Source organism: Panulirus ornatus, chromosome 43 (assembly GCF_036320965.1).
Source record: "Panulirus ornatus isolate Po-2019 chromosome 43, ASM3632096v1, whole genome shotgun sequence".
Taxonomy (NCBI): Eukaryota; Metazoa; Arthropoda; class Malacostraca; order Decapoda; family Palinuridae; genus Panulirus; species Panulirus ornatus.
Window position 1 is genome coordinate 28,964,739 of NC_092266.1, and position 27,119 is coordinate 28,991,857.

Sequence of the window (27,119 nt, forward strand, 5' to 3'; positions counted from 1 at the left end):
CAACATTCATGGCACTTCAAGAAAGTTTTGCTTGAATCATCTTACTGCAGCAAGGAAAAAGTTGTAATTAATACACAAATAGATTCTTACCTTGGATCATGTGCAAGCTGTCCCCATTTATTATCTCCCCAAGCTAAGACTTGACCCTCAGCAGTGAGAGCATAGGTCGTGTTCTGTCCACAAGCAACACTTAGTACCTAAAGAAAAAGAAAGAAAAATCTTGATACAGTATCCATTCAATGAAATGAATGACTAACAACTTAGTCTTTTCTGAATGGAACCAATTTTTTTTTTTTTTTGCAAAAATTATGAGCACTCCCATGGACACAAGCAATACAAATAAAACCTTGAAGAACTCTCCTGCAACAGGCCCTGACAACATATCAAACTTTCATGGAAAATATTTTGGCCCAGTGGCAAATGAAGCACTAACAGATATTTTCACTTCTGGCTACACATCAAAATCCCTAACATATAGAAATTTGCTAACAGTATGCCAATTCTAAAACCCTCCAGACCAACTAACTATCTCAACTAACTATCACTCTCCTATGACCCTATATCACTTTTTTCATCAACATTTCCCTTACAATTAGCCAAGTACACATGCTGCCATTCTACCAAGATTAACATTACTCTGTCAGCCATAAAGGTCTCTCACTACACATCTATTTTTTTTTCTGTACTCTCTCAATACAACACTCTCCTAAATGCTGACCCTAGATTTATGGGCCCTGACTTCTGAGTACTAATGTCTGTATCTAGGGCCCCAACTTTCTATATCTTAAAGCTGCAGCTTTAAGAGTGCACCATGGGGTCCCTATGATCATATGTTACCAAAGGACATGATACATTATTCACCCATAAGACAAATAACAATCTTGCAAGATTTCTAGCCATGATTCCCATATCTTTTCCTCTAAACCTAAAGTTTTACAGCCATTTACCTTAAAGGTTGCATCATAATTGTGTTGTAATGTCTATCAATGTTTGTGAAAGCTAAATACGTTCTGGGAACTGTAGACAATAGCCTTGAAATATGGCTTTGTCCAAGGATACAGTGGTAGGTATGTCCAGCCGCCCTCCATCCTCCCCATCCTCCACAGCATGGATTTCTCTATGTAGTAAGTTTACCTTATATTGTTTTTTCAATGTTTCAAATCTGTTTAGGTGTTTACTGATTGACAGTGTGATATAGAATGCAACAGGCTTTCAAATATGCTGGATTGTCTGCAGGAGGGGTTCTCAATTTTCAAAGGAGTGGGAAATGTGAGTTCACCAAGGCAATGATGAAAAGTTCTAAACAAGAGTGGTATTAAGAACACATTGTGCCTTAGAGAACTAAGCAGTCTTTAAGGTGTGTGTATGTTAAACTCAATTACATATATAAATCAAATTTTCAAAGTAAAATTTCCAAAATTTAGTTTATTTTGAAAATAGAGATGAGTTTTGAAGGAAATTAAATTCCTGACATCTGATAACATAAAACAGCTGATGGAGGTATTCAATGAAATTATGTTTGATGCTGCACAGGAAAATAAAAAATTTTGTTATTAAATTGTCATTATTTCATGAAGGTGATGAGACTGACAATGGTGGTTCATTGGTCAACTGTGTAAATCAATGTAATAGTTAAACATGAATATCTATCTAAATCTCTGATGCCTGTTCCCTTCAAGAACTCCCATCATGTGGTTGGCCACAGAAAATGAGTCTCCATTTATCCCTTAAATGCCACCCTCACATACACTATTCCACACATTCTTCCCCATTACTCTCCCTGCAGTGCTCTTCCACTCTATTTCTCTATGTTACAGGTCATAATATACACATTCAGCTTTCCTTTTGAGGGATGGAAAGTGTTAGATCAATTGTAAGAAAATATTAATTATCATTATTGAGTGAGTATATTCTATAATTCAAGGGAGGGAGACTGGCACCCCCAAAATAAATAAACAAATAAATAAATAAAAGCCCATTTATCAACCACTAAATAGAATATAAATATCTCTCCCACCTCACACGAGTATCCTTGGTGCTGCCCCCAAACAACATATGCAACATTGTAAGTTTTTAGTTCCTGCATTGTTTCATAGTTGTTTAGGTGTTTTATATATCTAAAGGTTATTCTGCCATAATAGAGACCTTGATTATTTTCATGTACAGTTGCTGCATTGGCGAGTACAGCTATACCATGAATTGCAGGGCAAGGATTAAGAATCAAGTAGTTACTTTTAATACACTATATAAACATACCTTTCAGCTCTTATCATCAGGTTATCAAGCACCGTAAGTTTTTATACACAAACTTCCACAAAATTATCAACCTTAGCCTACTAAACATAAAATGCCTTTCTTCTGATGCTCGATAATACTCGTACCTTTCCTTCTATATGATCCACAACTCTTGGAGTGGGTTGTTGCTTCACTAACTGACCCTCACTGTCTATGTGTCCAAGTTGTCCACGGTGACCTTGACCCCAGGTATAAGCTCTTCCATCCCGTGTGGCTGCAGCAGTGTGACGTAATCCAGCAGACACACTCACCACATTTGTCAAATCCAGGCAGATCGGAAGGCTTGTGAAAGGCACCTATGGCAAGAATATGAATGGTATAGTAATACCCCTTTTCCAAATTAGCTTTTGACTTGCTCTTTCTCTCTTTCATTCACATACATAACATATATCATCCTGATGTGAACATGAAACAACATGTGAAACATAGTTTTACAGGAAAATAATGTTTTACTTTTGCATAGCATCATCTCAACCACACAATAACTTTCAGAGCAAATCTTTAAAGACAACAGTTCTTGCATTAGTTATCTATTCATTCATTTACTTTGCTTTGTCGCTGTCTCCCGTGTTAGCGAGGTATCGCAAGGAAACAGACGAAAGAATGGTCCATTGTATTAGTGTAGAAGTTAATATCTAAATACACTTGCTGGGCATAGGTAAAGGATGCATGTCAGTGATATGAAAAGCTATGAAAACCCAAGCCACCCTATGGAACTGAGGGCAGATCTAATGATGACAGTCAGCTAGATAGTTACACTCCTAGTTGTTATCTGCTTTTTGCAAACACTCAATTCCCATTCAATCTCTGATTTAAGCACCATGACTATTTATAACCCCAGGATATACACGAATCAAAGCAGCAACCAAAAAGAAGAAAGAAAACTATTACACAACAACCAAAATTGACACTCAGTGAAAGAAATCTATTTCATTCTTGCTAAATATTAGAGATGTTTAAACAGTAAGCTGCCAGACATCTTTAAAGTTTCAGTCTCACCTCATCCTTTGGAAGCCCTAACTGGCCATGACTGTTTGACCCCCAAACCCAGACTTGTCCAGACTGGCTTAGGGCAATTGAGTGAGCCCACCCACAGGCAGCTCCAGTAATCTGATGGCCCTCCAATCCTCTTATGAGCTGGAAACCTGGCACAGCACGCACCTGAGTCCCAACACCAACCTGTCAACATACATTTCTTATAAAAATGTGTACGAAACTGAAAGTGGCAATATCCAGAGAAACAGATATAAGTTAATTCTGAATACCAAATGAACCATCAAATCAACGTGCAAAAGATCTGCAACTCAAAACTGTAATCTTACATAATTTGCTACAGATACAAACCAAATGCAATCCTAGTTTTGCCATTATTCATAAAACACTTTGATTCATACATTACCCTTAATGACCTCTTTAACACTCTTCCAATAAAAAATCTCAAACCAGAGCAATGACTGCTTTATTTACATATGTACAGATGTCATATGCATGTGATAAGTGATGAAATGGAGAATAAATTTTGTAAAACATTAGATACAAAATAATTTTGGGGATGATTCAGTAAAAAGATCACCTTATCTTGAATCAGCAAATTGGTTTACTCATACTCATTGGCTACAGACATATGTAATACCATAATATAAAATGTCCAGTACTTAAGAGATATAAATACAGAAGCAGCTAAGAGAAAGAGAATACAAGTATGAGACAAGGTTTAACTCTGGGCTGTTATGAAATCATATAAAGATCAGGAAAGCTTGTTATCACAGCTGTAAAACACTACCTGTCCATTGGTGTTCCATCCAGCACCAAAGAGTCGTCCATGAGCAGTTAAAAGGAAGGTATGACCACCACCACCAACAGCAATGCGTATGGAAGGCTCACTTAAAGTGTCTGGGAGATCATCAACACGAGTAGGCATACACACCTGTCAAATATCATGAATGGGTTTTCATTAAAAAAAATAAACTGGTGGTGGTTCAATGCTTTCAAAAAGATCAGCTAAGGGGGAAATAAACATGACCCTAGGCTTTTAGTTTTGTTAGTTTCATTCCTACAAAACAAATATGTAGCAAAACAAGGTGAAACAAATCAGACTTGTCAATTGATCTTCAATGTTTTCAACAAGTACAATTACCCATTTCTATTTCTTTGGTATAAAAATGCCCGAAACACACAGCTGTCACAACTTTTGTATTTCACCATTACTTAAACTTTCAGATACAATCTCAAAACTCACATTATCACTTCAAGTGCATACTGCTATGCATACAAATATTTACTAAATATCTAACAACATTTCTAATCTTCAATATCTCATTCAAATATACATTTTTCCAACAAACTTCATAAAAACCATTAATCCTGGAAATTTAAAAGTATCTACACTCCTAGAAGTTAACAAATACATCTGTAACATGTAATACAATCAATCATGTCAGACCAACATCATTAATGGGCTTGCACAAAAGTGTGTAACTCTTTAATATCAAAGAAGACTAGGGAAAGTAATCACTTTCACAGACCTGCTCGCTGACAAAGCCCAGGCCGAGCTGCCCATGGCTATTGGCCCCCCAGGCATATAAGGCCGTCATTTTCAGGCACCGCTCCTCATCTGTGGGTATACGAAATTCTATCTCAATTTGAGGGAAAATGCTGATATTAAATACAAAGTATCATCAGCATATGAAAAAGAATCAGGAGACACCACACTGTTAGATACACACAGATGTACTGTAAAAAACAGGTTTATTTAAAAAATACCCAAAACAGTAGTTAGCTCTCCTCTATAATGAAGGAGAAGAGTGCAAAAGGGTGTATTATGTGCCCTGAATAATGGAAAGAATCTAGTGGTGTTTCATTTCACATACATGTAAACACATCATACACTACCTTTTAGGGTTTTCAGCTAAGTGTGACTTCACGGCAGTTTTAAATAAATTTTCTTCACTTACATATGATATAGATACTTTCTGTGAGGGGGAGGAAACTGAATTTATCTTTTTTTAAATGCGCACTGGGTCAGTAACTAGGCGGAAGAAATACGCAATGAAGGAATCAAACTTCATAATTACCCATTACATTCTTCCCCAGTTTGCGTTCATTTGCCCTGTGTACATTCTCAACCAACCTGATTATACAGAGACTTTCAGAGAATAAATATTTACCTACCTTTTATCACCAAATACCGAAGCCCAACAAGAAAAACGTTTCCTTGCCACCAGTTACCATAACCCAGGTTGAACAACACAGGGTTCCAGTACGGCCCTACGTGTACCTACGGCCACTATCACTGATGATTCCTTGAGGCAACACCTTACCGTAGTTAAGGGCGTGGTACCCTAAACACTAGTCACTGCTGTGTGTCCTTGACTGTAACTGCAACCATCTGTTTATGTGACGATGTAGGTTGTACTCTGCAACACAATCCGGATTCATCCTCGTTCCGGAAGAAAGACTTCCCCATCAGATAGCGTAATATTTTCCCCCACCCCCAAGACGAACCAAACTCAAGTTATAAGGCTTCACGTTTAAATTACGATACTTTGCCCTTTATAATGTTTCTGGTTTCTTTATTCGGATAAGGGGCATATCTAGGACTAGGTATGGATAATGGTAGGGTGTTCACTTTGACGTAAAATAATACGGTTTAAGGAATAGATTGGTATTTATCGTGGCAACGTATGAAAACAGAAAGGATGTTCATGTCGTTCTTTTACGGGAAGTCAATCAATGTACGATTATCTTTGATTAAAGAATAATGAGCCAAGACAAATATTAAGTGAAAAAAAAGAAATGGAGACGTAAGTCCATCAGTAACAAGCATAAACTGATTTTTTTTTTTTAGGAATGCGAATATCCAAGAATCTACAGGATCCAAGTAATAACACAATGGTAGTATAACGTACAGACGCCATACATTCGTAAATATTTTTCACCATGGCCAGAAAATATCGACATCTAACATTTGGAGTGCTTTGAAGCCCAAAAGTAAAGAACAACTAATAATCCACGTGAAGCATCAAAATCATTTACCGAAAAATCTTTAAATTACGGAATCCTAACAAGGAGTTTCACGTTTAATAAGGTTTAGACACTTGTTATAACGTACCTTGTGTAAGTTTCATTCATTATATATATATATATATATATATATATATATATATATATATATATATATATATATATATATATATATGCAGAACCTTCTCTTCACCGTGAAGAGATGTATGCAACAATCAGCACTGGACTGGAAAGAAGATAATGGTGAGTACTTTCGCATATTACATCCACACCGTTTTTATTTTCTTTCCAGTCGTGACTGTTGCATATATATATATATATATATATATATATATATATATATATATATATATATATATATATATATATATATATAATTACCTCAGGACCAATTTCTTTGAAACAACCTTTTAAGGACTCCTGCAGCCCATGACTGCGCTCCCATCAGTAACAGGGAAATGTAGACTCTTAGGAAGCAAGAGGTTCTTTCACGATACTGTACTCCCAGCGATACAGACCCACCAACAGTTAACATTTTCCGCACGGTGTAACCTCGATCATACAGAGGTCGGGAACACTTATTCATATTGTAACCTTATATCCTGTTTATTGGGCTCCTGCACTAACGTGGCTGGGGTTCAACAGGAGGCAGAGTGAGATGATTCCTTTGTTACAAGAAGGTCCCGTCCACTGCCGATGATACAGCCTAGTTAAAGGTGACCTTGCAAGCGTTTGTTACCGCTTACTGGCAGAGTCCGCCAACAAGTTTGGAGAGCCTTTCATTTATCATGTAACTTTCGATGGAGGTATTAAAGGGTGTGTTCACCTTTGTTATGGGGGTGGGTGGGGGGGGGTGTAATAGCTGAGACCGTTATGCAACATAAAATCAACAGTTTTCATGAAAATGAAACTTCGATATGCTCGTCCAGTTTGCGGTATTCAAAACATGTTCCAAATCTATTTATTGCTACACTACACAAACTACGCCTATTAAACAAACTTTACATATATTAGTACATGCAGCTCATACTTCCTCTCGCACATAAGTACGCGGTTATTTCAATTACAAGTGCCCACCTTCAACGCAGGGAGGTAGTCTTGCAGACAACCCATTTGTCTCAACAACATCATGTCATACCTGCTCTTCCTGATTGTCCAAGTATGCAACTGCACAGATCAGTTCCCCTTGTCTTGCGGCCAAGCGAAATGTGCACACTGTGACAATCTTCTGTACTGTGGTAATTGTTGATACAAATAGTCTCTAGATTTGCTTGCATGTTAATTGAGTGATGTTTGGAAGGCAAAGTATATACTCAATACCCATCCTTTTGTACAGCTTATCCTGGATTTTTAGGCATCTGAAGTCATATGTCGATGACTCTTCATATTTACTTACTGCTCATTATAGACAGAAGTGAATTGTTGGCATTCAGGAAACGCCCTGATCAGTTTGCCATGTCATCACACATAACAATCTGGAGCACATACCGGCCATAACTACGTAGACCTTTCTCTCCATGTCGTCATTCCCCGCGTTTTGTTCCTTTGTCATTGTCTACGCTCTCTTCCTGATTATCCAAGTGGGTTCATTGTGGTTTACGAGGGAGAACAGTACCATCTACATCATAGCTCATGATGCCACGCTTCTTTTATCCGTCTGAATGCTCTCCTACCAGTTGAATTAGTTATAATGGAGAGTGTATCAAAATCATATGAGCAAGAGTAAAGATTTACATATGTGAGAGTTTCTGTAAGGAAAGAACCTTAATGAGGCCTTTTACGTGTGACAATCACTGGTTTAGCTATAATGTCAACTGTTTGTGTACTTTAGCTCACGCTTACGTTGTATGTCCTTCAAATGGCTGACACCAATCGAAGATGTCTGTTTTGCACTACGGATTCCAACGTATGTTCATCCTAAATAAATGACAGCATTAGGAGTGAAAAAGGTCTTTTTTTTTTTTATTTATCTCAGCTGCAGTCACTGAAGGCACCAGCTTGTGTGCTATGGCTACTGCTAACTCATGATTAGACAGACAGTATTTTCCATATGCTGATGCATTTGTGCTTGTTTGTAAGTAGTTGTCAATCGTAATGCAACTCTGCATTTGCCATTTTGAGTGGTATATGACTTCCTTTGGTCCATGCTAATTCCTCCAATCTTTTATGGGTGCTGTAGCAAATTTTGTCATGATTAACACTCACATACACACGATATATATATATATATATATATATATATATATATATATATATATATATATATATATATATATATATATATATTGTTGGAAGCGGTGAAAAGTTTTTATCGAGGATGTAAGGCATGTGTGCGTGTAGGAAGAGAGGAAAGTGATTGGTTCTCAGTGATTGTAGGTTTGCGGCAGGGGTGTGTGATGTCTCGATGGTTGTTTAATTTGTTTATGGATGGGGTTGTTAGGGAGGTAAATGCAAGAGTTTTGGAAAGAGGGGCAAGTATGAAGTCTGTTGGGGATGAGAGAGCTTGGGAAGTGAGTCAGTTGTTGTTCGCTGATGATACAGCGCTGGTGGCTGATTCATGTGAGAAACTGCAGAAGCTGGTGACTGAGTTTGGTAAAGTGTGTGGAAGAAGAAAGTTAAGAGTAAATGTGAATAAGAGCAAGGTTATTAGGTACAGTAGGGTTGAGGGTCAAGTCAATTGGGAGGTGAGTTTGAATGGAGAAAAACTGGAGGAAGTGAAGTGTTTTAGATATCTGGGAGTGGATCTGGCAGCGGATGGAACCATGGAAGCGGAAGTGGATCATAGGGTGGGGGAGGGGGCGAAAATTGTGGGGGCCTTGAAGAATGTGTGGAAGTCGAGAACATTATCTCGGAAAGCAAAAATGGGTATGTTTGAAGGAATAGTGGTTCCAACAATGTTGTATGGTTGCGAGGCGTGGGCTATGGACAGAGTTGTGCGCAGGAGGATGGATGTGCTGGAAATGAGATGTTTGAGGACAATGTGTGGTGTGAGGTGGTTTGATCGAGTGAGTAACGTAAGGGTAAGAGAGATGTGTGGAAATAAAAAGAGCGTGGTTGAGAGAGCAGAAGAGGGTGTTTTGAAGTGGTTTGGGCACATGGAGAGGATGAGTGAGGAAAGATTGACCAAGAGGATACATGTGTCGGAGGTGGAGGGAACAAGGAGAAGAGGGAGACCAAATTGGAGGTGGAAAGATGGAGTGAAAAAGATTTTGTGTGATCGGGGCCTGAACATGCAGGAGGGTGAAAGGAGGGCAAGGAATAGAGTGAATTGGAGCGATGTGGTATACCGGGGTTGACGTGCTGTCAGTGGATTGAATCAAGGCATGTGAAGCGTCTGGGGTAAACCATGGAAAGCTGTGTAGGTATGTATATTTGCGTGTGTGGACGTATGTATATACATGTGTATGGGGGGGGGGGGTTGGGCCATTTCTTTCGTCTGTTTCCTTGCGCTACCTCGCAAACGCGGGAGACAGCGACAAAGTATAAAAAAAAAAATATATATATATATATATATATATATATATATATATATATATATATATATATATATTACAACCTGAGGAAGGGGAGAAAATTCTTCTGTATTCCCTCCATGCCGCAGAAGGCGACATAAGGGGGCGTAACCGGGGTGTGAGGGTGGGGGTTGGAAACCCTCCCCTTGTATTTCAGTTGCTAAAAGATGGAACAGAGGAAGAAACAAAGAGGGGAGTGCTCATCCTCTTCGAAGGCTCAGGCTGGGGGTGTCTAAATGTGTGTGGATGTAGAGAAAACGAGAGGAAAGGGAAGATAGGTAGAGTGTTTGGAGAAAGAAACCTGGGTGTTCTGGCTCGTGAGTGAGATAAAGCTCTAGGATAAGGGGAAAGAATTGTTTAGAAATGTCCGGAGTAAAGATAGGGGTTGGCGAAGTGACAAGAGCTAAGAAAGGAGTTGTAAATTCTAGACTGATGTGGGCAAAAATAATTGACAGGGAGGTAGATGGACGGTGCTTGGGTCTAGGTGGTATGGTAGGTAAGAGAGTCATGAAGAGTGGTTTGGTGAAGAAAGAAGAGGCGGTGAAAGCCTTACGTATGATGAAATGCAGCAAGGTGCCTGGAGTGGATGGCATTTTATTCAAATTTCTAGAGAGGGGAGGGGTGACTGTGTTAATGATTGGTTTGTTAGGATTTTCATTTTTCATTGTCTGAAGATTGGCAGAATGCATGTATAGTGCAACTGTATAAAGGCATCGGGGATAATAGTGAGGTTTCAAATTACAGTTGTTGAATGTACCTGGTAGGTTGTATGGGAGAGTAGGGTAGTGATTGAGAGAGTGGGGGAATGTACAGAGCATCAGATTGGGGAGGAACAGTGTGGTTTTAGAAGTGGTATCGGTTGTGTGAATCTGGCATTTGCTTTAAAGAATGTGAGAAATACTTAGAGAAACAGATGAATTTGTATATGGCATTCATGGGTCTGGAGACAGCATACGACAGGGTTGATCGAGATGCCTTATGGAAGGTCTTAAGAATATATAATGGAGAAAAGCTGCTCGAAGCAGTGAGTTTTATCAAGTGTGTAATGCATGTGTACGAGTAGGGAGAGAAGATGGAATGGTTCCAATTGAAGTTTGGTCTACGGCAGGGGTGTCTAATATAAAATCGGCCGTTTAATTTGTTACGGATGGAGAGATGAGAGAGAAATGCAAGAGTCTTGGAGAGAAGGGCGAGTATGCAGTCTATGGAGGATGAGGGGTCACGGGAAGTGAGTCAATTGTTGTTCACTGATGAGACTACACTGGTGGCAGATTCGAGTGAGGAATTGCAGAAGTTCGTGACTGAACGGAAGAATGTGTGAAAAAAGTTGAGAGTAAATATGAATAGAAGCAAGGTTTTTATGTTTGACTAGGTTGAATTTTATATATATATATATATATATATATATATATATATATATATATATATATATATATATATATATATATACATATATATATATTATATATATATATATATATATATATATATATATATATATATATATATATATATATATATATATTCCTATGAGTCCACGGGGAAAATGAAACACGAAAAGTTCCCAAGTGCACTTTCGTGTAATAATCACATCATCAGGGGAGACACAAGAGAGAAATATAACAGTCAGTTGATATACATCGAAGAGACGAAGCTAGGACGCCATTTGGTAAACATGTGCCTCCCCTAATGATGTGATTATTACACGAAAGTGCACTTGGAAACTTTTCGTGTTTCATTTTCCCCGTGGACTCATAGGAATATCTTGATCACGCGCAAAATTGTGATCCTTTCCAATATATATATATATATATATATATATATATATATATATATATATATATATATATATATATATTTATATATATATATATATTTTTTTTTTTTTTTTTTCTTTCATACTATTCGCCATCTCCCGCATTAGCGAGGTAGCGTTGAGACCAGAGGACTGAGCCTTTGAGGGAATATCCTCACCTGGCCCCCTTCTGTTCCCTCTTTGGAAAAAAGAAAATATATATATATATATATATATATATATATATATATATATATATATATATATATATATATATGTATATATATTATTCGCCATTTCCCGCGTTAGCGAGGTAGCGTCAAGAACAGAGGACTGATCCTAAGAGGGAAAATCCTCACTTGATCCCCTTCTCTGTTCCTTTTGGAAAAGTTAAAACTGGAGGGGAGGATTTCCAGCTCCCTGCCCCTACCCCTTTTAGTTGCCTTCCCTATCCCCACTGATGATATATATATATTCCTTGCCCTCCTTTCACCCTCCTGCATGTTCAGGCCCCGATCACACAAAATCTTTTTCACTCCATCTTTCCACCTCCAATTTGGTCTCCCTCTTCTCCTCGTTCCCTCCACCTCCGACACATATGTCCTCTTGGTCAATCTTTCCTCACTCATTCTCTCCATGTGCCCAAACCATTTCAAAACACCCTCTTCTGCTCTCTCAACCATATATATATATATATATATATATATATATATATATATATATATATATATATATATATATATATATATATATATATATTCTGTAATAAAGTCAAAAGATCCACTATATTCTGCCGCAGTTGGATGAATAATATTGCTTGAAAATTAGTGTATTGCCATTTCCCAATTTTGTAGATCACTCTATGTTGGTAAAATGTATGTTATTCCTTGAATTAGCACAATGAAAGATCAGAAGTGGTACCAACACTTAGAATTTCATGTGTTCATTAGTCTTGGTGGTGAAAAACATATATACATTGAATCCCCTTTTTCCCCATCTTTTTCCTTATCATAATGAAAAATTAGAGAAGAGGAGGCATAACTAAGTGGTACATAGTACTTGAAAGGACTGCTTTACAGTAAATCGTTTCTCAGTAAGTGTTCCTTAATAGTTGAAATGTTCCTGAAGGACTAACTTACAGATTTGTAAACAAGTCTGGGTTATTGTCTTCCATTAAATAGCTGTGAAAAAAATTATGAATTATGAAATGTTTGTAATTATCATTCTTAAAAGATCATATGTAATAGTATATGCTGATCTGTAATGAAAATATGTACTAAGATATACAACTTGTTCACGCACGAATGGGTATGTTAAGTACCTGAAAATAGAATACACGTCCCATTAAATATCATTAATCACATTTGGTGGCACTACAAAGGTGCGGGACAGAGTGATTCAGCTTCCTAAAGTCCTGTTCCTTTGAAAAAATAATTGTGACCTGTAAAGGCAAATATACACATCTTTTTCAGTAAGAACTACCGATATGCTGTAATTGATGTTAATGTTGAGATTTTTTTCACCAATAAGGGGTATTATCTCATGCATCTGCCATTGAAGGGGCATGACATATATAAATAAGAATATCCTTCCCCCATCAGATACTGTGAGAAAGGTGCAGCAATGACAAGGGAACTGCTGGAAATCAAGGTTACTTCAGGTGACGTTTCTTGGGTCGTAGGCTGCTTACTGTTGGGGGAAAAAAATATGTCAGCTGTATTGGTGCTTCAAGGGCTAGGCTGGATCTATAAATGGAAAAGTTACAGGTGGATATTCTCTCCTGACGATGAACAGTTATGAAATGCTGCAATAGTAAGACATGTTTTGATGACCTCGTCACACTCGACATATGAAGCTGAGGAAACGGATGGTAGAGGTGAGGCGTATATCTGATTTACCTGAGGAATCTGAGAAAGGCTGTGTAGGAAATATGTTGACATGTGGTCTTATGTGCTTTATAAAGCGATACAGGTAAATTTCATCCTGTATATCCACATCATCCGCCTTATCAGGTGCACAATATCACCAAAGCTTTGAGAGTTCGCTACCTTGAGGTAAACAAGGTAAACAAATCATTTTGTCTCTTGTTGATACAGCGTATGGCTGCGAAACTGTAGTCAACCATGGAGAGTAAAAGGGACTAGAGCATGAGAAGTGATATTATGATTATTCTTGGAGTAGAGAACACATTTTTCAATATTATTTGCGCAATGTAACGCTCACATTTTCTAGGGATTTCAAATTTGGCGGCGGCTCCGCCAATCATATTTGAGTTTGGTTCCCGCGCCGCTAAACACCAATGGCTGTCACATAGGAGCGACGGCACCGTAAATACAATCTTTAAAATCGGGTATGTAATGAATGTATTTCGTGGGATGGGGTTATCGTTGTGTTTATATGGGAGGGATGCTGTCAGGGAGCCGTTGGTGAGGGTGATACCCCGACTAGGGCCGTCATGTCGCCGTAATAACATGGGAAAGTTTACAAAGTTTACAAGCTGAGGCGGCTTAGTCTCCTCTACAGCTTTGTATTTCACTCGCAAATCGCAATGGCGGCCTAGTTTTAGCTTTTTCTGAAAATTATAGCAGTTTTCTAGCAATATAGATTGTTAAGTGTATAAATATGTATGGCAAGTATACCAAGTTGTTAGAATTGAAATATAGGCTATTATCTTTTAGTGCAGGGAGACAATATCTTTCTAAAAGTGGTAAAGAGCCTGGCACGGTTGGTCTCCAGCCCCACCATACAATGCTTCACACAAACACTGTTGTTGGGACGCAGAGTATGTGCAATAGCTTTTTTGGATGAGAAGATAATTGTGTGTTTGAATGTGAAAGTGGATGCTTATGGGATGGGCTGGTTACTTCAGGGGACCGTAAAAGCAGATGTCTCATTTCTTCACTAGAGGGTTTCCACCATTGAACGTAAACCGTCATTATTGGGAAGAATAATGGAGGGGCCGATTTTTATTGACATACCAAAACAAGTGTTTTAATGTAGAATGAATTTTAATGAGGACATCATGAAATTAGAGTACTTTTTTTTGTAATTTAGCTTCATTTTGGTTGTTTGTGCATTTTTCCTAACCTTATCTTTGTTGGAAAAACTTAATTTGTGTATCTTAACGGCATACCTTCATTTATTGATAAAGATTTTAATATGAACAGTTTTTTCACAGTGAATATTAAAAAGTATATGCATTTTTATTTTTTCGTATCTGAGTTGTGCTTGATTGGCAGAGATTAGGTTAGGTTTGGCCTTTTTTCACTTCAGATCCATCTCTTATAGGCTCAGATGAGTGAATTTGGTTTATGGTGGAAGTGTAGAGTCTGAATAATACAGTAACTGTTGTGAAGTATTATTTGGAGTATTATATTTTATTTAATGATACTGAATAAGGCACTAATAGTGTGGGCTTTGTACATTTAAGATAACATAGAGTTGATTAATGGATGAGTAGGTAATACATGTATAGATTATCAACAGACCCTATAAAATTTCACTTAATTTCAAAGATGGTAGTGGAAATATGCCAATATTCCCAAACTCTGAAATCCCCTGAAAATTACCAAAATCCAAGAGGACCTCTGTAGGGTTAGTAAAATACATCAGTAATACTGTAGGGTATCCGGGTGAATCAGGAAATATATGTTTTATAGTAAGTTTTTGCTATGTGGTATCGGTGCACTTTTACAGGATTGTTTTGCTATCACGCATCCCAGTGATAATACCATATTTCCAGTCTTATCAAAAACAGATTTTTTGAAAGTAGACTGGAAAGCAGTTTTTCATGAAAGACTACTATGTAGGAAAGATAAAACCAGGTAACAAGTGATATAATCCTTCGCTTACCTAGGGAGAAATAACAGACGGCTGTTGGGTGCATATTTCTGTGATATCAGTAAGCACTTCACAGTATTGTGTTCATCAGTCTCAGTGTTTCATTTTGGCACACACACACACCCCCTGCTACTGATGACACATGTAAATACTTTTCCACATGTCTCTGTTGCTCCTGGAGATGTGTCTATAGTTTCATTGTAGTATTTATTGTGGTATTATTACATATGTAATTTCCTAATCTTAATGTTTTTCAAAGGATTTTGATGTTTAGGGAGACTGTAAGCATACCATCATTAGATTCTTCTGTTAATGGGGATTGCACAATCACCCACTGTATCATTTATTTTTTGAAACCTGGTGCCATTTTCATGGTGCTCAGGTTTGAGGGTGATTGGTATATTTCAACTAGAATATTGAAAAAAAGATAAAACTTGACTTAGGGAGGTGGGGGTATGTTGTAAGGTTTTCAGATTTAGTGGGACACCTTGCCCATGGAAATCTTCATCTTCTAGAAACACTTAAAAGTTTATGTATTAAAAAAAAGGAAGAACTCTCTCTCTGCACATGAGTATGACTGTGTGGGTGGTGTGGATATCTCTCCTTTATTCAAAAGATTAGACTCATTTTTGAAGGCAGTACTGGATGACTGTAGAGTAGATAACTATATCAGATAAGTAGCTACTGAAAAAAAAAAAAGCTTTGATATCGAGCAAGGCAAGTGAGGGAATGTGGTGAGATGGTTGAGAAAAATGTCATTTGCCAGCCAACAAGTTGATATGAGCACAATTCGTTAGCCCTGCAACACTCAATGTTTTGTCATATGTAGGTACTCACCATCAATTCACTTTTCTTCAACACTACCATTCCCATCCTCTCTGGACTTCACATCCTTCCTCCCCTACTATCAGCAATCGCATCCCTACCTGGTCACCACTCTCCCTCACCAAACCACTCCCTTTCTCCCTGGCCACACCCAAAATTGCAGATGGCATTGTGTAATGGTGTAATCACTTACCCTGCCATTTTCCCCATTCCATACCCTCCATATTATTGGCAAAGCTTTCCTGTATAACAATAAAATAATTTCCAAAAATATATCGCCCCAGTATCACCCCAGTGGCCTGAAAATTTCTGTCATGCTAAGGAAGTGGATGAATATTGGCAGCTGTGTGGGGAGGGGGGGTTGGTCATTGTATGTGTGGCATCATCCTCATGCAGGTGACAGGCAGACAAACAGGTGTCCCTTTTCATTGTAGAGAATAGGGAACTAACTGACTGGGGAATGAACGTTGCTCCTTACATAGCTCTAAAAACTCTTTTAGGTTTCTCTTACTGTTTTAATGTATTCTCTTCATATTGATGTTTACAGTAATGTTCATTTTTTTAAAGCTTCCTCAGATTTATATAACTTTATCATTGACGAAAAGCAGTACTTTATTGTACATAATTTTTGCTTAGTTCTGGAAAATGTTTGTGGTGCATTAGCACATGTTCTTATTACCATTTAAAATGTCTGCCTGAACCTTCTAGGGTATGTCCATATTTTTATTGATGATGTAATCTCATTTTTGTCCTGTCCAGAGTAGTGCAGAGATAGCTAAATTTTACAAGTCTTTATTCTGATGTTTTATTGTGTTGTATTAACAAGCATTTCAAGTTATATTTTAAGCTACCTCAAGAGGGACTGTTAGTGACCACTTATACCTTACATTTTTCCAACTTTATTATCCTTTTATTATAAAAAAAAAAAACGATTCTTTGTTGCTAGAACTATGTCATATATGTTCTTGGCAGAAGTATTGATTCTTCCCACTCATAACATTATGTTATGATATAATCTCTCATTACAGTTGTGCTCATTACAGATTTTTGCTAGTTGGTCATGAAGTCTCCTTTAGTCTCCTTGTGGTGTCTGCACATGTTGCCAGTACTGTTATTTTATGATGAAGCCTGATGATGATTTCCACAAAAATTGATTTGATATTAACAGCAACATTTTTCAGTACAGGATTAACTTAAATACTGTCTCTTAAATAGAGTGCACATGAAATTGTTTATTTGGCAAGAAATAAATTTTTTATATAAAGCAAATCATAACTGAGTATATTTTACATATTCTGTGCATTTGCCGAAGAACTTGAAGTACTTACATATGGGGGGAAGGCTGCTCCACACAAGACTGCATTTTTCTTCTTCAAAATGCACCTTTAGGCTGAGTAGGCTGCCTGAACATGCAATACCCATCTTATTAAGGTGTAAGCTATCCATTGTAAACACAGGCTGCTTTTAAGCAAGCCTGCTATGCATATCTCATCATTCTCAACATCCCACATGACCTTGGGATCATTTGCAAAGATTTTTGGCGAGTCCAGTCATTCTGTCAGGTCACTGACATAAATCAAGAAGAGCAGTGAACTCAGTACAGAACCACCTTGTGGCGTACCATTGGTAGCCTCACCATTTGAGAAACGTACCTACCCATTTGTACTTTTTCTTAAATTTATGTATGTTGTTTGCATTAAGTGTGACCTTAGTTATTCTTTTACATTCATCCACCACTGTTATACTGTGAAAGTACTTCTTTGCATATTTTTTTACAAGTTTCATGCATAATTTAATGTTATATGTTGTTACTTTCTCCCTACATCACTTGAAGAACTGTTCACTGTCTGTGGTGTTGATATGCTTTAGAAACTTAAAGTTATGAGTCATGTCACTCTTAGCTCTTCTCTCTTCCAGAGTAGGCAAATATATGGCTTTTATCCTTTCCCAGTTACTTGGCTTTTCTAATTCTGGTATGTTTTTAGTCCCCTGGACCATTTCTATCAGCACTTTGTACTTTTTCAGATGTTGTGAACAAATTTGAGAAGCATAATTTAGTTTTGGCCTTGTGTGTGTTGTGAACCTCCACGAGATATTTCCTTATTACGTACTTGAAAGCTATTCTATTATTTGCCTGCAGACAGTTTGTCTCCTAGACTATTCAAATGTAGGATTCTGGTGACAGGTTAGGGGCAACATTTACTCCCAAGTCTTTTCTATGATCCTAAGGTTCTTTTCTTGAGAAGTGATAATTATAATGAGGCATTTATTTGAGTATATCCCATCCTCATTACTCTTCACTTGCTTGAGTTTAATTTTATCAACCAATGTAACAGACCGTGGAGTCTTTTTAGGCCCCCATGTTAGTTAAAGCAATCCTCCCCACTTTTTACTTTGTATGTGTGTGTGTTTGTGCATGTATAGAATTAAAGATTAGAGGTTAAGGATGATGATTTCAAGAGTATTTTAAGTGTAGATGCATGTCAATGTGGTAAATATGATAACAAGTTTGATCCCTTTTTATTTTCTATTTTTCTTCTTTTTTTTTACAGGGTAATAAAGCAACATTGCTGCTGAGGCTTCAATGGATGATGTCCCATCTGTACCTGGCATGGGATATGAGAACTTGTACCTCACAACAGAGGTTTCAAGAGAATTAGAAAGCATGTCTCAGGATTCTGCCATTTGTGATAATATACACTCCAAAAAATCTGATGATGATGATGATGATGATGAAGTGAATGTTCACCAGGAAAATTGTTTTGAAAATTGGATTGCTAATGATGACCCTGATAAAGAAGAGAGTAAATTTTATGGATGTGGAAGTAATGAAAGTATGGGAATAGAAAAAAACTGGCTTCATTGTAAAGAGGCAAGTGAGGGGGCAAAGTCTAGTGCAGAGGAAGAAGAAAATTTTAGTGCAGAGGAGAAGCTTAGTGCTGAAGACGAGGAAGACAAGTACAGTGCTGATGACGAAGATAAGTTTAGTACCGAAGAAGATGGCAGGTACAGTGCTGATGAGGATAATGTCAATTTTAGCATGGAAGAGGATAGTTACCATACAGGCAAAGATGAAGTTATCTATATTGCAGGTGAAACCAAATACAGTGAAGAGGAAGATGGAACTAATTGCAGTACAGAAGAGATTGAAACCAAGTACCATAGAGATAAAGGAAAGCTAATCAGAGAAGAAGGCAAATACTGTGCAGATGATTTAGATGATGAGTGGCTTGGAGCAGGCAATCACATGGATGGTCAGCTTGAAAATAACCAGCAGAGATGGGTCAGAAGTAATGAGGAGTATGATGGTGATAGAAATGAAGAACATTGGCAAAGCAGTAGTGATGATGTAGAACATTCAGAACACTCTGAGACTGAGGTTGAGGAGAGTGAGGAGGATCAGGCGATTGGGAGAAATGAGGGTCAGTTTAGTCTTCCACCTCCTGCACCTTCCAGCTTCCAAGAAGCAACTGCAGCTCAGCCAGTGCTGTGTTTTGATGAGTATGGGAATCTAACCACATATCATAGCCCAGAAGTGAGTACAGCTGGACTACAAAGATTAACATCGAAAAATACACTTCAGGAATCGGATAATCTTTCAGTACCATCACAAACAGATGAACAAAACAAATTGAAAAATGATTCTTACTTCAGTGAAGAATGTGTTGAAGGATCACCATGCAATGGGGAGGTCAGAACTTTGAGAAACAGAGCAAAGGTTAGCCATGAAGGATATTATACCAGTGTTTCAGATCAAGAATTGAAACAAGCTTTTAAGGAAGAATTCATGACTGCAGCAACTAGCCGATATGGAAGAGCACGAAAACGTAAAACTGAAGATGGATTTTTCTTTGGTACCATTAATTTTAATGAGTTAAGGAAAATTACCTCAAGTAGTCCAAAGAAAAGCAAAGGCACAAACTCCAAGAATTCTAGCCCAGAACAAAAATCTAAGCATGCTATAAAAGAAGATGCTAAACAGAAGCTCATTTTAGGTGAAGTGATTGATGAAATGATTCATAATGGGACAGTAAAATGTGAAGACAAGGGACTAGATGGAAACACAAAATGGAATATATCTACGGGCAGAGTACAAACACTTGAAACCAAAGATGAAGTTATGTTAGTACAAAACACGAGTGTGGGGCAGGTTGATAATTGTATCAAAAGCAATCTTGATTCACAGGAAGATGTAGGTCAGAAAAGTGATGTGGCCTCTTATAAATGTTTTGGAAAGGATAGAATTATAGAGGAGCAAGCTAGCAGAAGTATTAAACCAGCAACTTTATTTGTGCAAGAAGAGAATTCAGTAACAAATACTGAAGCCCCAGAAGCTTTTGATAGTGTGGCTAGCATGTCGGTTAGCTCAGGTATTTATGATAGACGGAAAAAACTAAGCCTCAGAAAACGATCAGAGCTGTGCTCAGGAACGAGAGTATTAGAATCACATTCCATAATTAGCTCAGACAGATTGCTTAGGGGGAGATCAGATGTATCACGGATAAAGCGGGCTCTTCAGGAATATGACCAGGTGGATCCCCCTAAGCTATCTAGAAAAACAAATGTACCAATTGAGCCACAGTTGTATGTCTCTAATTCCACTTCTACAGATTCTCAAGATTATGATAATGAGCATGATGAAACTCTGACCCCTTTGAGGAAAGCAGTTTCTCTCCGCAGAACCTCTCGCAGATCTAAAACTAATGTAGATGAGGTAAGTAGCCAAATCCTGTAGATTCTTTTGCAGAATGAATTTCTCTTAGTATTTCACAAATATTTTAAAAGCAAACACCTGATCCACACATTCTTTACCATTCATGAAACCACATTGTTCCTCCCCAGTCTGATGCTCTGTACATACCCTCATCCTCTCAGTCACTTCTCCCTAGCAACTTACCATGTACATTCAACAAACATATACCTCTGTTGTTGGAACAGCCATCTTTGTCTCAGAGCACACAGAATCTGAAATAGTGTGGACATGAGAAAATGAGTGAGAAATTTGATGAAGAGGATATATTTGTCTGAAGTGAAGAGGACAAGGGAAGGGGGAGACCAAATTGAAGTTGGATTGAAAAATGTTTTTATTGGTGTGGGCCTAAATATTCAGGAGCATGTGAGGCATGCATGAGTGAATTTTAGTGATGTTTTATACAGATATGAGAGTATTAGAATCACATTTTATAATGAGTTGTAACAGATTGCTTAGAGGGAGATAGATGTATTATGGATAAAGCATGCCCTCAAGGAATATTTTTGTCAAAGTGGAGAATTTACTGTCAATGGACTGAACCAGGGCATTTGAAGCTGTCAGGGGAAAACACGGAATGGTCCATAGGGATTGGTTGTGGATAGGTATCAGTGGTTTCAGTGCCCCACACATGACAGCTGAAGAATGAATGATGTTGTATTTCATCTCTCCTTCTACCTCCCTCATTATGTATGTTGATATTTATTGTCTTCTGAATTGTCACACATGCCATACCTTCAATCATCCCATTATTTCATGCTTACATTATCATACAATGTTCCTCTTTTTTTTTTTTTTTCATTTAAACTGCCATCTGTGCATCCTATATTGTCATCCAATCCTTCCATTCTAGCATTAATCATACCTTGTTTTTTTATCTGTCATCAGTCTTATTGCATTGTTACCATAGATCATAACACTGTCTTTGATTTTATAGCATAAGCCCTTCTTTCAACATTCTGAAAGTATATTATTTATATATCCAGATATGGTTTTTGCAGACTTCTGTGAATTTGTTTGAATATGTTTGTATATTTATAGCTGGCATCAGTGACAAAATCAGGAAGGATAATACGAAAACCTCAGCTTATGGACATATCGGATGAAGACAAACGGCAGAAGTTGTCAAGGGAACAATTAAGACAGAATGAAGCACTTCTCAACTCTAGCTTGGATGAGGTGACTTATTAATATGCTTTATGAATTCTGTTTGTAGAATTGATGATAGTGTAAATTTTTTATACAAAGATTCTCTGCCGATGGTAACAGTTATGTTTGAAAAACAGTGCTGATACATATAGTTGTAGGATTTCAAAGAGAACAAGAGATATGCAGGATATCTCAGTGAGTTTAAGAAAATAACTTGAATTGGTTTTGTTGTGTGGAGAGAATGCATAATGACAAGTTGCCAAAGAAAATATTGGTGATGGCAACACTGCTGTTAATTTTCCTAGAAAAGCATCTGCCTTATTTTTGTCTACTTTCAGTCCTGGTTGAGGTAATACTTACAGAATTACCCTCCTCATTAACCAGAGAGATTGTTATTTTTGAGTAATTCAGGGTCATTTGCTTGAGCCTCTAACTATAGTTAAGACTTCAATTTCTTAGAAAACTTGTAAAAAGATGCTGTTATTGACATGGCTAGGAGATGACTGACTGTAGGCGGAAATGTTCATGTGCTTCCTCATCATAAACCATCTAGGCTTGGTGTATGGCCTCAGAATAGAAGTGTAAAACTCAGTGCATAATATCTTTCTAGGGCTGTTGCTCAGCTTGCATAATATCTGTTGGAGACATTAAGGGGTTAAAATGGTTTCTGAAATTTTTTAGCAAAATTCTTTCGAATTGATCTTGTGAGCAGCATCTACTCATATCTAGCACTTCGACAGTCCAGCAGATAACAGATAAGAAAACATTATCTGTCATGGGCATCATGTTTTCAACATTATTATATTTTAGTCATTTTTTCATTCAGACATGTAAGTATTTGCTAGGTAATGTAAGTGATGTCTTGTAAGAATTCAGTTTAATAGATTTAATGCATATTATCAGACATGGATAATTTTTCTCAGGAACTTGCCCTTTCTGGTGTAGACATGTGCTCATTGGAGCAGGAGACTCCCTGTGAGCATTTAGTGGGTGACCTGGTGTGGGTCCACATACGGGGAAGCCCACTGTGGCCTGCTATGATATCTTATGATCATCTTGGCCAGTACAGCAAGATATCTTGTAAGTACAACCATTCATTGTATAAATACCTTGTGTAAATATTCAGGGTTTTCCCTCAAGTTGTCTGGAGATTTGGGTATGAGCATGACTTAAGTGAAGATGAATCTTATGGTGTCAAATCTAGGAAGAAGCAGGTGTCTTTGTGTAAATATGATCAAATGATGTGCAAGTCACAGTTAATAGGCTTACTTAAAATGCACATTTTTTATTTCATTGTAATAAAAGAGAATTTATCATTCTACCTTTAGGATTTTTTTGTATTAAGTGATATATTGTCAGTAACTTCCAATTAATGGTCACACTTTGGCTTAGTTTTAAATTTGGTAGAAGTTCAACATACTTCTACTTAATTTATCTTCTCATCATGAGTATATTTATAAATTTTTTTACTGTCCTTTCTTTTATCAAATTTTTTCAACAGTGACACAGAATTGGCATAAGGTTCGTAGTATTCGAATGTATCATGTGCATTTCTTCAGTGACAACTCTCTGACTTACTGGATTGCCCCTGGAAATGTTCTGCCATTTGAAGGCTTTGTCAAGCTGCGAGAATACCTCACTGATCTGAAATCCAAGGTAAGTGTAAATTATGTTTATAATTATGCTCACTTTTTAATATAATGCCACATGAAAAAGATTATTTGCCAGACCAGATGATGTTACTGTAGTTTATTAGAAGTTATTTTAAGTGAGAAACATAAAGGGTTGGTAAACCACACTGAGATATGTAACATTTTAAAACTGGTACATGGATTTTTCAAAATGCATACATCAGAATATTTATCTTGGCATACATTAGATGCAGTATGTGTCCAAAGATTTTGGGATTTCTAGAAAACAGTTTTGGGTGTGTAGCTTCCATTTTTAGGTCTAACAGGTGTTATGGTTTGAAGAAGCCTAATTTGCTTATCTCCCAAGCTGTCATGGATAATGCACTTAAACCAGAGTCCCTTATTCACCACATCCAAGCTCCATAGATTATATCATGGTTTCTCCTAATCACTTCTCTTCCTTGTTTTTCGATGTCTGAGGTGTATACCCACAAAGTCATCCTCTTCATATTTTCATCCCATTTCAGTACATCCCTTTCAGCTCTCATACCTGATCCCCTTACTTCCATGCACCTCCCTCACCATATCATTTCATATTTGATCACATCTTACACTTTATATTATCCTCATACATCTCATATCCAGCACATTTACACCTTCCATACTTTATATAGGGCTCATGCCTTACATACCTGCAACACTGCTGGGATTGACTGTACCATCATTCAGTGACCTCCCTTTCCACACGCTCTTCAATGTGCCTTGGACCTTAGCCACCTTACTAACCCTATGGCTCACTTCAGCTCCCATAGTTCTCTTTGCCGCCATGTCCATTCTTAGGTTTTGAAAGCAATCCACTTCCAAATTCTCTTCATTCAAGCTTACATTCCAACGAATCTGCCTTTTCTGCTCCTCCAAATCTAACAACCTTGTTTTTATATGCAGTTACAACTTAATCCTTTCATACACTCCCAAACTCTGACAACAACTGCAGTTTTTCATTTGAATTTGCCATATTGCTTTTTTATAAGCAGACTAACTGACACACACACACAACACACACACACACACACAAATACTACACTCTTTCACTCACTCACTGACTCTCACACACACACACACACACACACACACACACACACACACACACACACACGCACGCACGCACGCACGCACACCACAGACTTGCTCCTCTCCCGAAAACCCCTGCATTCAGCTCTCTCACCAACCCAGCCATAAACTGATTGAACAGATATGTTGTCTCATTCCTCTGCTTCTCACTCACCTGCATATGGAACCCTTCACCCTCCTTTCTTACTACTCATGGACATGTTGTACTATGTTAAAAACTTCTCATTGCTTTTATATTAGCATCTCTCCCACACCCAATACTCGTAACACCTGAAAAGCAGCTAAATCAACCCAATCATCTGCTTTCTCCAGATCCATACTTCTTTCATACTTGTTCTTTTGGTTTCCCACATTAGTTACGTTGCACTACGAACAGGTGAAGATGTGGCTTCATTTGCTCATATCTATTCTCTAGCTGTCCTGTGTAATGCATTGAACCACAGTACCCTATCCACTGGCAGATCTCACAGACATTTCCATTGTTTCCCATGGCTGCTTCACATTCCATGGTTCAGTCCATTGACAGCATGTTGCCCCTTTTATCCCTAGGATTATGTATGTTTATACTTCTGTAATTTCAACATTTGATTTTATCCCCATTGCCTGTATGTAAAGGCAATATATATATACTGGCATTTTGCTAAATCCCAGACACCTAACATTGAGTAGTGGATACTTTAGAAAATCAAGCTAACCAGTCAACAACACTGTCATTTTAGAAATTGAATTGCAGTCCCATCCACTCTGGCTGCTGTCACACTTAATTGTATGCAAGGCTTTCATTACCACTTGTCTTTTAGTCAACCTCTCACCATCACTATCTTCACATCCTTCTATGTTTAAAATGCTTACATCAACTGGCTCTCAAAGTACTGTCTATCCCCTACTTACAACCTATGCGACTTACGACCATCTGTACATGTGACTGGAAAAATTAGATTGAAAAATATTTGTATATATGTACATATATTTCTTTCTTTCATACTATTCGCCATTTCCCATGTTAGCGAGGTAGCCTTAAGAACAGAGGACTGGACCAGTGAGGGAATATCCTCACCTGGCCCCCTTCTGTGCTCCTTTTGGGAAATTAAAAAAAAAAAACGAGAGGGGAGGATTTCCAGCCCCCCACTCCCTTCCCTTTTAGTTGCCTTCTACGACATGCAGGGCATGAGTGGGAAGTATTCTTTCTCCCCTATCCCCAGGGATAAATGTATATATATATATATATATATATATATATATATATATATATATATAGGGAGGTGAATGCAAGAGTTTTGGAAAGAGGGGCAAGTATGAAGTCTGTTGGGGATGAGAGAGCTTGGGAAGTGAGTCAGTTGTTGTTCGCTGAAGATACAGCGCTGGTGGCTGATTCATGTGAGAAACTGCAGAAGCTGGTGACTGAGTTTGGTAAAGTGTGTGAAAGAAGAAAGTTAAGAGTAAATGCGAATAAGAGCAAGGTAATTAGGTACAGTAGGGTTGAGGGTCAAGTCAGTTGGGAGGTAAGTTTGAATGGAGAAAAACTGGAGGAAGTAAAGTGTTTTAGATATCTGGGAGTGGATCTGGCAGCGGATGGAACCATGGAAGCGGAAGTGGATCATAGGGTGGGGGAGGGGGCGAAAATTCTGTGGGCCTTGAAGAATGTGTGGAAGTCGAGAACATTATCTCGGAAAGCAAAAATGGGTATGTTTGAAGGAATAGTGGTTCCAACAATGTTGTATGGTTGCGAGGCGTGGGCTATGGATAGGGTTGTGCGCAGGAGGATGGATGTGCTGGAAATGAGATGTTTAAGGACAATGTGTGGTGTGAGGTGGTTTGATCGAGTAAGTAACGTAAGGGTAAGAGAGATGTGTGGAAATGAAAAGAGTGTGGTTGAGAGAGCAGAAGAGGGTGTTTTGAAATGGTTTGGGCACATGGAGAGAATGAGTAAGGAAAGACTGACCAAGAGGATATATGTGTCGAAGGTGGAGGGAACGAGGAGAAGTGGGAGACCAAATTGGAGGTGGAAAGATGGAGTGAAAAAGATTTTGTGTGATCAGGGCCTGAACATGCAGGAGGGTGAAAGGAGGGCAAGGAATAGAGTGAATTGGATCGATGTGGTATACCGGGGTTGACGTGCTGTCAGTGGATTTAATCAGGGCATGTGAAGCGTCTGGGGTAAACCATGG

General features: G+C 37.9%; 2 protein-coding genes across 7 annotated transcripts in view; one reads left to right on the forward strand and one right to left on the reverse strand.

Moving 5' to 3' along the window:
• Positions 1 to 13,650, reverse strand: part of LOC139762476 (secretion-regulating guanine nucleotide exchange factor) — a 21,982-nt gene extending 8,332 nt beyond the window's left edge. The window contains exons 1-6 of one of the 3 annotated variants that reach the window (XM_071687397.1): positions 13,524 to 13,650; positions 4,821 to 4,909; positions 4,079 to 4,222; positions 3,295 to 3,474; positions 2,382 to 2,591; positions 91 to 197 (exon numbers count right to left, since the gene is read on the reverse strand). In XM_071687397.1, coding sequence (XP_071543498.1) covers positions 91 to 197; positions 2,382 to 2,591; positions 3,295 to 3,474; positions 4,079 to 4,222; positions 4,821 to 4,889 — 710 coding nt within the window. In that variant the 5' untranslated portion in view covers positions 4,890 to 4,909; positions 13,524 to 13,650. Of the gene's footprint in view, positions 1 to 90; positions 198 to 2,381; positions 2,592 to 3,294; positions 3,475 to 4,078; positions 4,223 to 4,820; positions 4,910 to 5,466; positions 5,809 to 13,523 lie in introns of those variants that run through there. The other 2 variants (XM_071687395.1, XM_071687396.1) reach the window with 2 other exon arrangements.
• NSD (Nuclear receptor binding SET domain protein) overlaps positions 13,366 to 27,119 on the forward strand; it is a 51,662-nt gene continuing 37,908 nt past the window's right edge. For 3 of the 4 annotated variants that reach the window (XM_071687391.1, XM_071687393.1, XM_071687394.1), the window contains exons 1-5: positions 13,826 to 13,975; positions 18,843 to 21,004; positions 22,082 to 22,219; positions 23,113 to 23,269; positions 23,691 to 23,845. In XM_071687391.1, the coding sequence (XP_071543492.1) occupies positions 18,875 to 21,004; positions 22,082 to 22,219; positions 23,113 to 23,269; positions 23,691 to 23,845 (2,580 nt within the window). In that variant the 5' untranslated portion in view covers positions 13,826 to 13,975; positions 18,843 to 18,874. Of the gene's footprint in view, positions 13,502 to 13,825; positions 13,976 to 18,842; positions 21,005 to 22,081; positions 22,220 to 23,112; positions 23,270 to 23,690; positions 23,846 to 27,119 lie in introns of those variants that run through there. The other variant, XM_071687392.1, reaches the window with a different exon arrangement.